Source organism: Podarcis muralis, chromosome 2, assembly GCF_964188315.1.
Source record: "Podarcis muralis chromosome 2, rPodMur119.hap1.1, whole genome shotgun sequence".
Taxonomy (NCBI): domain Eukaryota; kingdom Metazoa; phylum Chordata; class Lepidosauria; order Squamata; family Lacertidae; genus Podarcis; species Podarcis muralis.
The window spans coordinates 57539278-57555814 of record NC_135656.1 but is presented as its reverse complement, the minus strand read 5'-3'; the positions used below and the strand labels follow the sequence as shown (position 1 = coordinate 57555814).

At 40.4% G+C, this 16537-nt stretch overlaps 2 protein-coding genes across 3 annotated transcripts in view; both read left to right on the top strand.

The window, feature by feature from the left end:
* VDAC1 (voltage dependent anion channel 1) overlaps nucleotides 1-16537 on the top strand; it is a 376203-nt gene that overhangs the window by 151807 nt on the left and 207859 nt on the right. The window lies entirely within an intron of this gene.
* Nucleotides 3254-15661, top strand: SKP1 (S-phase kinase associated protein 1). Of its 2 annotated transcripts, none has more exons than XM_028718041.2 (6): nucleotides 3254-3381; nucleotides 6443-6539; nucleotides 10042-10115; nucleotides 12377-12520; nucleotides 14642-14782; nucleotides 15238-15661. In XM_028718041.2, the coding sequence occupies exons 2-6, from the start codon at nucleotides 6443-6445 to the stop codon at nucleotides 15271-15273; spliced, it is 492 nt and encodes a 163-aa protein (XP_028573874.1). In that variant the 5' UTR covers nucleotides 3254-3381; the 3' UTR covers nucleotides 15274-15661. The 2 variants fall into 2 exon arrangements, with proteins under 2 accessions (XP_028573874.1, XP_028573875.1); XM_028718042.2 differs by lacking the exon at nucleotides 3254-3381 and adding an exon at nucleotides 3468-3653.

The window sequence follows — 16537 nt, the reverse complement described above, 5'->3', positions numbered from 1 at the left end:
ATTGCATTTGAAGCACATCTGGCTTCTCCCACTGAAACTGCCCACAGTGATTTTGAAGTCCTGTGTCCTGAACAAAATGGTTGGGCAAACTGTCAGCTGAAGGTCCCGTGTGTGGCGATTATGGGGTCAGGGCCTCATGTGAATCACACAAACAAGAGTCTATTTGTTACTTTGTTCCTGTGCTGTATTTATCACAGCTGAGTTTCCAGGTGGTTGCTGCTGTTATTAAGTTTCTATACCTTATTCTGAGGATCACAGTGCAGTTTACAATACAAAAACACAGGTTTCTTTTAAATCACAAAAATAGATAATATAGTAAGAAAAACAATACCCCCACAGTATTATTAGAAATGCTGTTCAGATTCTCACGATTATATCAAGCAACAGCTGCATAGCTGCTCCCCCCCTTTTTTTGGTGCAGATGGGAAAGAGGCTATTTGTAAAAAGACAAAACTACTGTAATTGCATGGTTAAGGAACAGAAGTCCAAAAGACAGCTGCAAAATATCAGTCCTGCAGGTTTATTATAAAAACTTTTGGCATGGTATTTAATAGCAGCATACTTGGTTTATAATAATAAATCTCAGCATACTTGGATTGCTATAAAAGAGCATGAATTGTGGCTTCAGTACATAAGAAAATATCTTGCATATATTAAAAGGTAACCAATTTGATGTTAATTTAGCTGTAAAGCACTGAGCTGAGTTATCCAAAAGCAGCTTGCTCCATTTTCTTAATTCCAAGCAGTGGGATTTCCTTGAAAAACAGCCCTTACTATTGTTAATTGCTTGCTTCAGCTAAAGCTGCTATAAGGTTTGAACACAAAGGGGACTCAACAAGTTTTCAGGTGTATTTTATTACAGTCATCTTTTTGTGTGTGTACATATATACAATAGACATGTTTTAAGGAGGACTGTGTATATGGAATGTGCTGCTAGTTACAAAAACAAGAAAGTTAGAAACATGCAAAACTGTCTATGTGATAATCGGTTATGTGTGTATAAACTCCATGAATATCCTGTATACGAACAGCAAATTCATTCTCTTGTGGATCCTTATATAGACAAAATGATACCATGTAAGAGAGGAATTGGCAGCCTTGAGGTAACACCAAGGTTTTCAAAAGTGCAACCCCTCCCCCCAAAAAAACACACACCCTGAAACAGCACACTGAAGACCGTTTGCCCTGTGGCCATGGAATGCTGACTGATGGTAGTGGGGAATAGAATGGAATCTCTTGGAAGAGGCCAATAGCTGGCTGGCTAGAAGCCTGAACAAGAGCATACCACATTGAAGTGTTTTGTTGCATTTTCCACTTGTATGCCTTGAAAATGAGACTTGGGGTAAGGTTGGGGCTTGCCAAGGTAGTAGACATGCATACTACTACTACTAGGAATAATAATTTTTTATTTATACCCTGCCCAGTGTGCTGTTAAAAGTAACCATTATGGCAACTATCAAGAATTAAATCCAGTCCCCAGTGGTCAGTTTGCCCACTACTGTACTTCCATTTTGGACTAACAATTTACATAATTTTGAGAACAGCAGAGGCTTATTAATTTTAAATGTCCATACATGGATCTGTGTTTTTAATTCACCCTTAGCAGAGTTAAAATGTCCTTGTGGAAATCCCTATTTTAAAATACTCAAAACAAGCTTCAGGAGGCAATATTGCTTGTTCAGGACATAATATTTACAGATTGGAGTGGCATGTGGAAATATTTTTTTCTGGAAGACCTCAAATTAAAAGAGCTTGTTCTCTGTTATGTGATTTTACTTTGGATTGCACAGCTGTATGTTTCCTGCTGGAAACTGGCCCTTCCCTGGCAACTACTTGCTCCATAGATGCTGTACTGTATCGTAAACAGCATCCTGTCTGCACAGTGGTGGAGATACCTATAGGATGCCAGCAAACTGGACCTGATCAAGAAAGTGCTCTCCCTTGCAGTGGTTTCCAGCAGCGGGTGTTCAGAAGCATACAGGCTTTAACTGTGGAGGTAGAACATAGCCTGGTGCAGAACATAATGACAAGCCATGAAAGCTGTTATGCTTTTTCTTTCAAATAAAAGTGAGCAGTCAACTTAATCGCACATTTTAAAAGTATGGTTAACATAGAGCTTGGCCTGCTGCTGTTGCTGTTTTGCGTTCTAGAGCTATTACACTTTGAGATCCCTGACTGATGGTAAATGCATTTTATCCCAACCAGTGGAGTAGTTTTGTAACTTTTATTACTGTCCACGCTGTTGTAGGTTGGCCCAAAAGGAAATGGGGATCACTCTTACGCACAAATAGCCTTCGTTGTATACTATGCAACTAAATTTAGGGCGACTTGGCTTTTAAGTAAAACACAGCGCTGCGAGTCGGATAATAGACTTCTTTACTTAGAAGCCCTGTTGAGTTTATTGGGATTGCAGATTTTCAGTATAACCCTGTTTACTCAGAAGTATAACTTTCGGAGACATTGTTGCAGGGTTAAAACTCCCCATCAACCCGACCCTAACCATTGGCCATGCCGGCTGGGACTGACGAGGGTTTGAGTTGAAAAGACAGCTGGCGGGTCGCAGGTTCGACTCCTCATATTCAAGGTTTGTCGCCTTACTTGCTTAACGATCACTTTGTGTGCTCGAAGCGATGCTATACTTCTTTCTTACGCGTTCTCGGGACAATGTACGCGAGCGTGTGGCTGCGGCATAGCGTCTGAATTTAAAAACAAGCACCCAAGGTTGGGTCGATGAGTTTTGCTGCCGGAGCATCCAGGGCAAGACGTCCGACGGATCGGAGAACGCAATGCAGCTGGCGGAGCTCATTCACCTCAAAACGCACCAGCCGACGGGAAAGCGGCAAGCGCGCGCAAGACGCAGCAATGTGCGTCCTAGGCGTCCTTCCGCTGACTACGCGCGCGGCCGCCGCCATTGTGAGGCGCCCGTTGCCATGAGATTGTTCCCGACAAAGGCAGCTTCAGCTTTTGCCTGAAGGACCCCCAGAGGCAGTAAACGACGTGTAGGGTTAACCATCTCCTCCCCCTCTTACATAGGAGTGGTAGTTTGTGCTCTGCTCTCTCTGCCTCTCTCGCTCTCCCAGTTGGAAGAGGAGACAGGCAGGCCTTGAGGGGGAAGAGCGACATCATATATACAGAGAGAAAGAGATCTCCCTTTCTGTTTGCCGGTCTGCTTTAGTTCAGGCGCTGCAGTGGACAGCCCCGTATTCTGCGAGGGTGGGGGGGCGGAGGCAGCTCCGAGGGGCCCTCGCTTCGATTCGGCCCCGCCCCGCCTTATCCTTATAAGACGCGACGGCCGCGAGCCGCCTTTAGTAGTCTCGCTGGTTTCACTCGGTTGGCGTCGCAGAGGGAGGGGCCGAGAGCCGCTGCTGTTGCTGCCTCACGGTGAGTAAGGGCTAGGCCTGGCCTGCGTCTAGGCCTCGCTCCTTAGTTTGGGGGCGCTGGGGAGTTGAGGCAGGAAGCCGCGGAAGGGAAAAAAGGGAGAGAAGTTAGCAGGCGGGATTGGAAGGCCTCAGCGGAGGGAAGGGCTGAGGGACTTTATTTGCAGGTGGTTGCTAAGGGAGCGGTCTCTTCCTCCTCCTCCTCCTTGCTAAGGGGTGTCTCCGCCACCTGCTCCTCCAGCAGCGGGATTGGAGATTGCTGTGGAAGAAGAGAAGGTAACCCGTAAATTGCCTGGGGACAACCACCCCCCCACGACACTTATTTATGCGTCCCACATCTCTGAAGCCAATAAAACAGGCTCTTTTTATCACTCTTTTTCGCCTCTTCTTTCTCCCCCTCCCCCATTTTTAATGTTCGTGCACAATAAAGCATTAACAAAAGAAGGCGGTTTCGTGTGTTGTATTTCCGGAATAGTTCATGTAGGGGCATGAACTATTCTCCTACCCCCCCCCCCATGTAGACTTGTATCCCCTCCGCTCTTATGCGAGTACTCGAGAGAAGGGTGGAAATGGGATTTTTTTTTTATTGTGCCTGTTGTATATGTAGAACTCGCTCCACCGTTTTGCTTGGTTACCCTACCAACAAGAAATGGCGTTATAAACAATATTCTCTCTTACTCCTTTTTTAAATAAAAAGCCTTGAGATTGGGAGTTTAAAAATGATCAGTAACATAAATTGTGTTTCGGTAGACTGATCCGCTAGCTAGGATTAATCACTGTTTACAACCGTTTAGGTATAAAGGCCCCCCCCCCCCCCGATTGAATCTTCTGTTAAATGCAGGGTCAGACTGCTAGTCTGTAAAGAGAAGCTTGTAGAATTTTTGTTTGACAACGTTATCCTGTGGAAAAGGTCAGGGGGAGCACTTAGTGTGATAGTCTGAGCTCTGAGGCATTGCTCTCCACTACTTCTGACTGCGTACTTTGTAGCAGACGCATACTAAAATATCAGTATAAATTAGTTGTTTTCCAACCCGTTGTACACAAAGCCACAAAAATCAGTTTTTGCATGGTTTCTCTATTGTAACTAGAATTATAGTTAAATAGCTGAAATGGAGAACTGGGAAGAATAACAAAGTTGCGAGAATAATATGCAGTGTCTTTGGTAACCTTGCATTTTGGTAGAAATCAAGGAAAACAACTATTCAAAGATAGTGTAATTATATATCATGTCTTCTGGCATAAAACCAAACACTTAATGACAAAATGCTTGTTTGCCCCAACAATTCTCCGCTACTCTGTATATTTTTTTTACTGTGCAGTGTACAGTAGTCAGTTGCTAGTCAAGAGCCATACAAAATACTGTCATTCTTTAAAAAAAAATTCTAATAAACTAGAGCAGCTAAAAGGGCACATTAGAAAATAGACTTGGTAGTAGTAGTCAAACCAAATTGATGCAGCTTCCTGTAACATGATTCACTGTGTATATATGCATACATTGATCTTGAAATTAAAACTTAGCTTGGCCTAGCCTAAAAAGTTTTTTGGAGGGTTATCTTTTAAATATATATTTTCTTCAGGCATACGTAGTGTTGCAAAAGTGTATACTCTTGTTTTCTGTCATTAAATTGCTTAGTGTGTTTGTATGTGACACATTTACTTTTAAAAGAAGCACAAGACCCTAATGTTCATATTTTGGAACTCAAAATCTGATGAAGGTATCTTAATATTCTGGTAATAAACTATGGAAGATAAGCAGCTGGAAAAGATTGTGTGCCATTTAATTTCAGTTTGTGATGCACTTGGCATGAACTCAATGTTATGCAGTGGCTAAGTTGATTGCTGCCAAGATCAGCAGTACTGAGAAGGTACAGTAAACCTATAGAATGGGAGGTTAATGCTGTATGGAGCAGATTTTGGATCTGTGGACTATTAGCCTCCCTCAAGGAAAAAACGCACTGTGCACCAATGCAATTGTATGAGATGAAGGAAATCTTGTCTGCAGTTCTTTCCCCAGAGTCCAATTCTAAAACTGGATTAGTTTGCTATATCAATATCTATGAGTCAGCTTTCTGTGAGAGATTTTACAAGAAGTGGCTACTAAAGGGTGGTGAGGTTCTTTAAAAAAGTGCTTACCTAGCTGGTAAACGCACAGCTTACTGTACTTTGGGGATAGAGTTTATTTCCAGTAATTTGTCAACAAAATTCTGTTAATGATATTTCTGATGTTACATAGTAAAAATAATAGCCTGTGATTCTTGCAACTGGGTTTTTCCAGAAGTCAATTTGAAAGTCAGAAAGGTTAAAACATGGTGAATTTTTTTGAACGCGGTTACCTTGGTATCTAGCAACTTTGCAGTTTTCACTTCGTTATAAAAATGAAAGCTTTCTCTTTCCACTGGGTGCTAAAAGCAAAAATGCATTAAGGAGTTGTTTGAAAGTGCAGCATCATATGTTGGAAACTTGCCTAGAACATAGTCTAAAGATAACAGAAGTCAGGACACTGGCTGAGATTCAAGTTTTGGTGAGGTACGCAAGCAGTTCTCCAAATTTGTGACTGAACATGTATTTTAAAAAATAAAAGTGGTGCACAAACAGGTCAAGTTCAATGAAAGCAATTTCATACTGCACTTTCTGTCCAAATGTAACTTGAGATCCCGATTAAACGATACTTTCAATACTTGATTAAATCACCTACTTAGTATTGCATATTCTGGCAACTGAGAAGACATTTTTTAAAAACCAAATGTTGATCTACTGCAAGGGCAAAAGGTGAGCTGCAACCACTTCAAATTTCTTTATAGCTGTTAATGTGTGTGGTGATCTTAGCAATCCATTACTTCTGGTCAGCTCCCAAACAGAGACAAAATTTATTTCCCTTTCCGTGTAATCTTATTTTTCAGTAGAAGATGCACTGTGTAACAAAACTGTCCTATAAACAAATTATTTTATTATTAAATTTGTATACCACCTCATTCAAAGATCTGCCCTTTGCAGCATAAAAATAATTTTGTAGCTTTTTTATTATTTAAAATGTAGCTAACATTAACTATACTTTTCCACCATAGATGCCTTCAATTAAACTGCAGAGTTCTGATGGAGAAATATTTGAGGTTGACGTTGAAATTGCAAAGCAGTCTGTAACCATCAAGACAATGTTGGAAGGTAAGGGAAGTATGAAGATATGTAACTTGGAATAGTGGTCTGAAGATGGTTGCTGCATACCAGGAATAGATTAATTCTTAGCTTAACATGAAGTAACTATGGGAATCATACCTGGAAATCTTGAGATACATAAAGGTAAATCTATTTAGGCCATACAATATTTCAGCCACTGTGCATTGTGCACATGAATGCAACTACGACTTTTTTTCTTTTCCCACAAGTGCTACATAGAAAGTCCCTCGGGGGTTTCATGCTGGAGGTGGGTGTGACCAATATGAATACATACAGCACCTCCCTATGCACACAGACTTTCACTGCATATAACAGAGCACATTCACTTACCACACATGCAGGTGCACAGCTCCCTTCTCTCTCACACCCTTCACTCACTCCTTTTGTCTTTCTGAAGATAAGAGACTGTTTCCTCATTTCCTTGCTATTATACAGATGATAGGAAGGTCCGTCTCTTGATTTCTGTGGGGGGTCACTGAAGAGTAAAAGTGCAATGGCTTTAAAGTCTGAGCAGTTTCTTGTACGGTTTTGAAGTAAAACAGCTGTTCGCAGGCACTACCACATTAGTCATGGCTACCATGAAACGGCAGTCACTTACCTTCCACCTTCAGGGCACTCGAAGCAAATGTGGCCATTTGGTTGGATTCTTCAACTTCTAAACAGAGCTTTTGAATGCAGACTTCAGTTTATGCATTGGTTCAAAAGCTGTTATGAAGATGGGTGACGTATGTTTCAGCTAAATTCTTAAAGGGATTCCCACATGCAGTAAAATATGAAATTAAACCTTACTAATCGTTCAGAGGCAATCTTCTAAGTCAAATTAGATTGATTGAACTAGGGAGCGGATCTTCAAAGGAATGGAAAAACAGTCATAGGAATACGAGACATTAAAACTGGATGCCACATATCTGATAGAGCTTGAGGAGGATCATGTTTTTAGCCAGGACTGGAACTGTATATGTACTCAGGAGTGTATCATGGAGGTATTTCAAAGCTCAGCATGGCATATTTTTCAACACTTAATAACAAAGCTTTTGTTTAGGACGTAGTGGATGTTCACCGTGCCTGTTCCTGTTATGGCTGAGCCTTTGTAAAGTGATAGTATATATTTGAGTGGGTAGCTAGAATTGTGAGCTGGAAGCAATTAAATTTTGCAGGATGAAAGCTTGATTCTGACTGCCAGCAAATTAAAAGGGAGCCATGGAACTTAACCATATGGCCTTTATGTAAAGTGAATGTTTATAATCCTTAGAAACAGGGATCCAACAGTTTTATGGACTGTTTCCCAATATTTTCTTGTAGCTCTGTTTCCATTTCTGAGTTTTTGGTATTTTTCATATGGAATTTGTATTTTTATATTTCCTCATTGCTGCTAGGTATGTTAGCCCATATAAAGGTACATATCAGAATATGCTAGTAAGACCTGAGCGTCTTGCTATTTCAACATAGTTTTCAAGAGATGCATTCCACTTATCTGGTGTTTTTTTGTGACTCATAAGGGGGAAAGAGCTGGTGTTGCCCGGATAATCTTGGTAATAGGGTAACTAAAAAACATAGGAAATGTGTTAAAAAATTTCTAAAGTATTCTTGAAAGCCCCTGACCCCCTGAGTTGGCACTGCTGTACCAACATTAATGCCTTGTTATTTTTGCTGCTATTTTAGGGCAGTACACAGTTGCTGTAAAACAGATAAATCCATCAAGTAATGGCGCAGCTTAACATCTGTCTTTTAATAATCAGTGGTTCACATTGATCTATTACTTCTTAAGCTCTTAATCTAACCAAATGCTTATGACCTGCTATCTGAAGTTACCACAAAATTGAACATGTGGGCTCCCCCCCCCCCAAGATCATGCTCATGTGATTATCTTCTAGATTTTAGATTGCATTAATCATGATTGGGACATTGTGTCAGCCATTGCTCCATGTGCTTAAAAATGTTTGGTTTGACTCAATAGAGCATAAAGATGCTGCATGTGTATCCATGTTGATGTGAGTTTTGAGATGTGTTTAGATAATTACAAGCATCTTGGAAAACTTAAAAAAAAGATTTTATTTACTTCATAGCAGTCAGCTCTCTGTTAAGTTCTAATATGGCAATTATGCATTGATAAAAGTACTTCACAAGCTAAACAGCAGCTCTGATTTTACCAAAGGCCATGCCATATTTCCTGAAGTGGAAACTGTTAATGGGGGTGGGGGGGGGAGGGGCCATACTCTGAATGAAGTACAGTATTGGGTTCATTGGTGTAGATAAGAGCTTTAAGAGGTACTTCTGTATTGGCTACTATGCACAAATGGAAAGAGCAACAGAAGGCCGAGGTTCTTCTTTTGTGCACAGCTCATTTTATGCTATGAAAGGGGAGTGAACATTGAGGAAGGGCTTAAAGGGCTATTTTGTACGTGTGCTGATTTGCCTGGGGAAAATCAGTCTTTTTGTGGTTGGAGTGCTTAGGATCAGGGACTTAGGTTGTGAATCAGAAACTAGACCAAATGGAATCCTTGGGGCTCCTTACAGTTTATGCAGTGTGTTATCCTTGTGGTGGTGAATCTTCACACAGTCCATGTGTGCTAGGAGTTGGGGAAGGAGAGGCAGATTAGAACAGAGGAACATAAATATTTTTTTACAGTCTGATGATATACATTCTTGTAAGTAAGTTCCATAGAGTCCTTCCATGTGGATTTACTTCTGTGTTGTGGGTACAGGTTGATGCATTTATTGGTATTATACACATACATTGACTCTTTCTGCCTGGGAGTCGAAGAAGCAGAAGTTCATGTTCACCAGTTGGTCTGTTAGTGTCAACTGTGAAGGACCTTCGTAAACCCACTGTTTCTTGCTAAGGTAGCAACGTCTGTCAACATGGCTGCTGCAGCAGCAATAGACAAAATGGTTTATTGGCTGAGGACTGTGTGAATTCCATGAGTGAGGAAGTAGAGTAGAATACAAGGTTCTTCCTTTCCCTACCAGACAAAACACAAGATAGTGGCAAAGGCAAACAACTTAAGACTGCGGTTCTGTGCACATTGAACTAGAATGCTTGCTTCATATATGCATATGATCAGACTTTGGGGAATTTACCAGCCAAAATATCAGCTGCAGGTCTCTCAAATTACTAGTCAAGTAAGTCAGCATTTCCATCAGTTGCTTAGAGAGAGTGTGAATATTAATTTCTTGGAAATCTTCAAGGAAAGATTAGATGGCCTGACCATCTGTTTTAATACTTCAGCTAGGAATATGTCCTCCCTTGAGCAGGAGTTAGGCAATATGGCCAGCATTACTTCTAACAAAATCAGTCTTGAATACAAATAGAATCAATTTATTAATAATTTGCACTGTCTAGCCTGTGCATTTTGCATAAGCTACATGTTGGAAAAGAGTATATTTTAGTAAAGAACAGGATCTGAATGTACCTATATTGCAGTAGAAGGTGCCCTTTAAGAAATGTAGGGGTTCTGGCTATGTAAATTGTCTTTTTTTCTATTTTCAGATTTGGGAATGGATGATGAAGGGGATGATGATCCTGTCCCTCTTCCAAACGTTAATGCAGCTATATTAAAAAAGGTAATGTTGAACATGATTTTTGTTTTGGTAACATGAGCTTTCAGACTCAACCTTGTTGTATGCAGTATAGACATCTTTTCTGAAAATGGTTCTTCTATTGTGAGAAGTATATCCAGTACTGGGAAAATTAAGTTATATTTTTATTTGGGATAATATAATACTACATTCAGATAGTGCATCCATTTTTATTACAGTAGTTTTATGGAGCATACACACAACCTTTTAGTTGCTATATGTGGCTTAACTGTTCATTTTACATTTCTGTGTCATTCTAAGCAGCCTTGTTGCCATCTTCCCTATACAGTGGTGCCTCGCAAGACGAAAAACCCGCTAGACGAAAGGGTTTTCCGTTTTTGAGTTGCTTCGCAAGACGATTTTCCCTATGGGCTTGCTTTGCAAGACGAAAACGTCTTGCGATTTCCCCCCGCTCCCCCCCTTTTTCTAAGCCGCTAAGCCGCTAATAGCCTTTTAGCCGCTAAGCCTTTAATAGCCGCTAAACCGCTAATAGCGCTAATCCGCTAAGTCGCTAATAGGGTTGCTTTGCAAGACGAAAAAACCGCTAGGCGAAGAGACTTGCGGAACGGATTATTTTCGTCTTGCGAGGGACCACTGTACATGATAGAGTCTATATTTGCATTATTTATAAGTTCTGCGTGAGCAGCCTCATATAATTCCAGTTGCATGGAGGGAGGAAGAAGGGCCATTCTTGCTGATCCCACCCCCTCTGTTACCTGTCTTTTACTCAGTTATACTACATACCACCTTTTGGAGGGCAAAGCCTGAAGCAGGAAGCCTCTGCTTCTTCTGGGTAGAGTTTCCTGTGCAGTTTTGAATATTAGAGCTCTGCTGGATCAGGCCAGTGGCCTGCATAGTTCAACATCTGGTTCTCAACAGTAGCCAGCCAGATGCCCATGGGAGGTCTACAGACAGGACCCGAGTACAACAGTGCTTATTTGTGATTCCATGCAAATTTTATTCAGAGGCATACTATCTCTGACAGTGGAGGTAGAAAATAGCCATTGTGGCCTTATCATACATTTAATTTGTCAAATCCTGTTTTAAAAGCCTTTCAAATTGCTAGCTATCACTTCATCTTGTGAAGGTGAATTGTGTAGCTTAACTGTGTGCTGTGTAAATAAATATAGTGGTACCTTGGTTTATGAACTTAATCCGTTCCGGACGTCTGTTCTTAAACCAAGGCGTGCTTTCCCATAGCAGTGGGGGGACTCAATTTACAAATGGAACACACACAACAGAAAGCGAAACATGTTCTGCTTCCAAGGCAAAGTTCACAAACCAAAACACCTACTTCTGGATTTGCAGCATTCTTAATCCAAGTTGTTCATAAACTAAGCTGTTCTTAAACCAAGGTACCACTGTACCTTATTTTGTCTGGTCCGGATCTTCAAGCATACAGCTTCACTGAATTGCCCCTATTACTAGTAATATGAGAGAGAAAAACTTCTCCCTGCCCACTTTCTCCATACCATGTCTGTCATGTCTCCCCTCCCTTTACCTAACCTTTTCTCTAAACTAAAAAGCCACACAAGTTCCAACCTTTCCTCATAGGGGAGTTAATCCAGCCCCTTGATAATTTTGTTTGCCTTTTTTTGAACCATTTCCAGCTCGACAGTACCCTTTTTTTTTTTGAGGTGAGGTGACTAGAACTGTACACAATGTTCCAGATGAGGTTGCATCATAGATTTGTATAACAGCATTATGATATTGACTCTTTAAGCATGTATAAATGTTTTAGGATTTAACTGGTTTCAGATAAGGCAGCATTTGTGAGCCAGTCTTTTCAAATTTTCATTCTGTTTGACTTATTTGTTGCTTCTTCCCACTTAATCTTTACAGTAGTTCTGTCAGTTTGAAAGTACTTAATTGGCATAACAAGATTGAAATGTGAGAAAGCAGTTCAGTATTAAGTGTGTGAGATCTTGTTTACAGCATTTGCAGACTGTGTTTTGAGATTATGCTACTGTCAGTTCTTCCCCCCGAAAGGTTTGTATTGAGATAATTATGAGCAGCTGGTGGTATGCTTAAAAATGGCAGGATGTTTAGTTTAAATTAGTAAAATTTCCAGAAAAGATGAATGTTTTAACAGTTCTGTGTTATTGTATTAAGTAGTGGCTGTGCAAAAAGACCTCTGAGCACTGATAAAACTAATTTGCTTGAAGTTTTAAGAGCAAATGTTTATTTTAGACTAAATAAACAAGTATGAAGATCTTTCATAAGCTACTTTACTCTAATTCCTTAAGGTAATCCAGTGGTGCACCCACCATAAAGATGACCCACCTCCCCCTGAGGATGATGAAAACAAAGAGAAACGAACAGATGACATCCCTGTGTGGGACCAAGAATTTCTTAAAGTAGACCAAGGAACTCTCTTTGAACTTATCCTGGTAGGTTGGTTTTGTATATTCAGGTGGTGCCAGGTGTTGTTGTAATGAACTTTGTAGATCAATGGAATATTACATGGTATTATAGAAATTTCTAATACGTTTTGTTTTGGAGAAGTGAGAGCCACCATGTGTTTGCTGGGTCCTTGTCCTTCCTGGCTTATAAGAGTAGCCAGGTGGGAGGAATTGCTGAGTGGGTAAGGGAAAGGTGAACAGCTCTTCAGCAAGATGAAGTTTCAACCTGCCTAAGTGGTAAGACCTTTGCTGAAAAAGCCCTCCCAGAGTCCCACTAGTCTGGATAATTATTAGCCGGTCTCCAATATTCCATTCTTGGACAAGGTGCTGAAGCATCTGGTGGCTTCTCAGCCTCATGAGTTCTTGGATGAGATTGATTGTCTAGATCCATTTCAGTCTGGATTCAGGCCTGGTTATGGGAAAGAAATGGCTTTGGGTCCCTTGGTGGATGACCTATTCTGGAAGCTGGACAGGGAGAGTGTGCTGGACCTCTCAGTGGCTTTTGATACCATTGACCATGGTATCCTACTATTATGAGACTTGGAGGAACTGTTTTAGGGTGGCTGTGGTCTATCTTGGAGGCCAAGCCCAGATGGTGGTCCTGGGTAAGTCCTGTCCAATATTTTGATTGTTGGCTTGTTGCTTCCATTCTGGAAATATCTGATCTGGCCACTGTGATCCATAGCTTAGCTACATCCCATTTATATCAAGCTTTCTGTGGGTGTGCCATTTTCGAAACTTCTGCAGTTCAGAATGCTGACCAGAGCTGGTTACAGGAAGAACAGAAATTCCTTATGTCAACAGTTCCACTGACTACTGGTTTGTTTCTGGGCACATTTCAAAGTGCTCATTATGACCTATAAAGCCCAATAAAGCTTGTGTCCAGGCTATCTGAAGGACCGTATCTCCCTCTATGAGCCTGCCTGGGTTTGATCTTCAGGGGAAACCTTTATTTTGGTCCTGCATGCATAATAAAGTCGCACTTCAGCAAGTGAACATTACTTCAAGCATACATGTAAACTAGAAGCCTGCAACTAAAGGACAAGGCCAAATTTTTGCTGCTGAATCCATAAATGAAATGAAGTGGCATCTATGACAATACTTGTATGAGTAGGACTCTGTTTTCTTGCTCCTAGGGCCTTTCAAAGCAAACTAGCTGACTGCTATGGCATAAATGTTTAGATTTGGTGTATTATAGATGCATGCTCCATAACTGAATGACCATGTGTTCTGAAAATACTTAATTCAGAGGTGGGGAACTTGTGACCCTTCAGATGTTGTTGGACTATGCCTCCCACATTTCCAGGCCAATGTGGTCAGTAGTCTAGAGTGATTGAAGTTATGAATGGGACATCCTGATGGGACGGTGTGTCTCTGGTCTAGAAAACAATGCACTGACTGCCAGTGAGCTACCAAGCCCAATTCAAGGTGACAGGCTGGTTTAGAAGGCCCTAATCTGATTGGGGCTCAAGTAGCTAAAAATGCATCGCCCCAGTATCAACAATCTTGAACCTTATGATTGACATGTTGATGCTGCTAGATGAGCACTGACCTGGTAGATGAGCCTTCTTGGTAACTGTTCTCCAATGCCCTCCTTGGTGAATTGTTTCTTCCTCATTATTAATATTCAAGAGGAATTTAAAAACATTTATGTTCACCTGGGCATTTGATAGCTGAAATACAATTTGCGGCAACCTTGAAATTAATAGCTGTGATATGTGACTGTTCTTAAGATGTGTGATATATTTTTAATTTCTTAAAATTGTATCATTTTGCTGTTTTATTATTTGCCACCCTAGGCTCCTTGAGTGGAAGGGCAAGATAGAGTTTTAATTGATAACAGTTCAGCACCTGGGGTCCCCCGCCTGGCTTAATTGATGGTCCTTGTAAATGCTAAACAAAAAAGTATCAATAAAGTTATCTTGATTAAACAAAAAACAAAACACAGACATCTTACTATAATATCATGCAAATAAGTAAATTACAATGAAATAGGAAATGTCTTTGTTATTGGCTGTTACTTTATATAAATAAAAACCTGATGGTATAGTATATTTTGGTGGTATTGCATTGAGCACAAGACATTAAATTGGTCTTTTTTCCCTAAAGGCTGCAAACTACTTAGACATCAAAGGCTTACTTGATGTGACGTGCAAGACAGTTGCAAATATGATTAAGGGAAAAACACCAGAAGAAATCCGCAAGACCTTCAATATCAAGAATGACTTCACTGAAGAAGAAGAAGCCCAGGTATGCCATAGTTTCTACCTTGGATTTAGTTGCTCTGCATAAAACAGGATTTGTACTACTCATTTTTTCTTAGTCCTTTGAAGATACATGATCTCATCGGTTGAGCAACAAATCACTGGTGCTGGACTCTGTGTGACATTCTATCCCAATTATTGTAGTCTCACTTAGGATTCTGGGTCTTTGTCATAATGTTCCTCACAAAGATAAAGTACTTGCTCAAAGCTTGTTATGTGAAGCTAAGATGTGCCATATGAGAGACATGCCATGCATGTAGGTTTTCCTTCACACTTTTGTATGGTGCTCCTCCTGCCCACATGCCTGATAAGCCTGTATGGAAATAGCCTCAATAGAAAATAAATACCATTCCCTTGGTTTCAGGCATGAGTACCATTTCCTTTGCTTTGCACACTTTCAGAATCCTTAAGTAATGTAATAAAGGCTGTCTTGATTTTTAGGTACGCAAAGAAAACCAGTGGTGTGAAGAAAAGTGAAGTCTTGTGCCTGACAACTGACACTGTAAGGATCGTTCCAAATACCAGTTGCACTGCTCTGTTTATAACTGTTAATATTAGACAAATGCAGCAGCAAATGAAGTTGTTCTTGTAGGGTGGTGTTCTCTTTGCATGTGTAATATTTGAATATAGATTTAAATCCTTTTGGCTGAGTTTCTACCAGTGTAATCCAATGTCCCCATACTTTTCCTCTGATACCAATAAAACTAAACTAAGTGTGGACTCCGTATGGCAATTCGCACCACAAGCTAGCCTTTCCATGCTTTTTAATGTGTCACTGTATCATTTAAAATATATAGGATGTCAGAAATTCAGCAACCTCTGGCACTGTAAATAAAATCAATTGCAAAAGTTTTCTGAAACAGAATTAATGAAGCCTGTTTTCATTCACATCCTAATGGCTTCTTAGAACAATGGGAAGTCTTGAAAACCCAGTTGCAATAATTGTTTCTTCAGTTCTACACCTTTCTTTGTTGGGGACAGGTGACAACTGCCACAAACCGTGTTGGTTTTGTTAGCTAAGGGTCAGTTCTCTAGAGGCGTAATGTAGAACTGATTCAGGCAGTTAGAGGTAGACAGGCCCATTTTTGGCAGATAACAAAGATCATGCTTCTTTCTGGAAATCACAGTTTAGTTGCTTAGTCCCCCGAACTAGCAGATTAAATCCCACTGTGCGATCAAAAGAGATTACCAAAGCTAAAATTCCATGGATAGTACATGTTGGTGCTTGCTATGTTAGGCAAGCTGCAGTATTTTCCTGTAGTTTAAAAAAAATTCTTATTCTGTGAAAGTCTTAGTCTGCAGTGTTGTACATGAAGTCAGATTGCAGTGACTTGTCACTGTGCATACGCAGTATGATACTGATGTTGTGCCATTTGATGGTTGTTTAGGAAAAAACCACTTGCAAGTAAGACTGTTTCTTTTTTTCCAGTTTCTACAGTTCCCCTGTAGGAATTAGGATGTTCGTATGTACTAAGCATTGAGGCATCCCCTTGGCTTGTATTGCATTCCATTTTCTGTATACACACTAGAATAGAACAAAACCCTAATAAATATACTTCACTTCAAAGATCAGTGTTGACCTTTGAATGTTCTATACAGAATAAGATACCTGGAGTTAAATGAGGCAGTTAAAATTGAAACATGCATAGCAACCAATGTGCATATTGCTCCACAACTTCACAAGCTGTTAACATGAAATGATTGTATACTTGATAGTGCCAGCTGCCATCTTCAGAAGAAA

Excerpts from the sequence above, each read along its gene's own strand:
- SKP1 (XM_028718041.2), top strand. The coding sequence starts at position 6,443 with ATGCCTTCAATTAAACTGCAGAGTTCTGATGGAGAAATATTTGAGGTT. Across the intron at positions 10,116-12,376 it reads ATGCAGCTATATTAAAAAAG|GTAATCCAGTGGTGCACCCA; the intron begins GTAATGTTGAAC and ends TAATTCCTTAAG. Across the intron at positions 12,521-14,641 it reads CTCTCTTTGAACTTATCCTG|GCTGCAAACTACTTAGACAT; the intron begins GTAGGTTGGTTT and ends TTTTCCCTAAAG.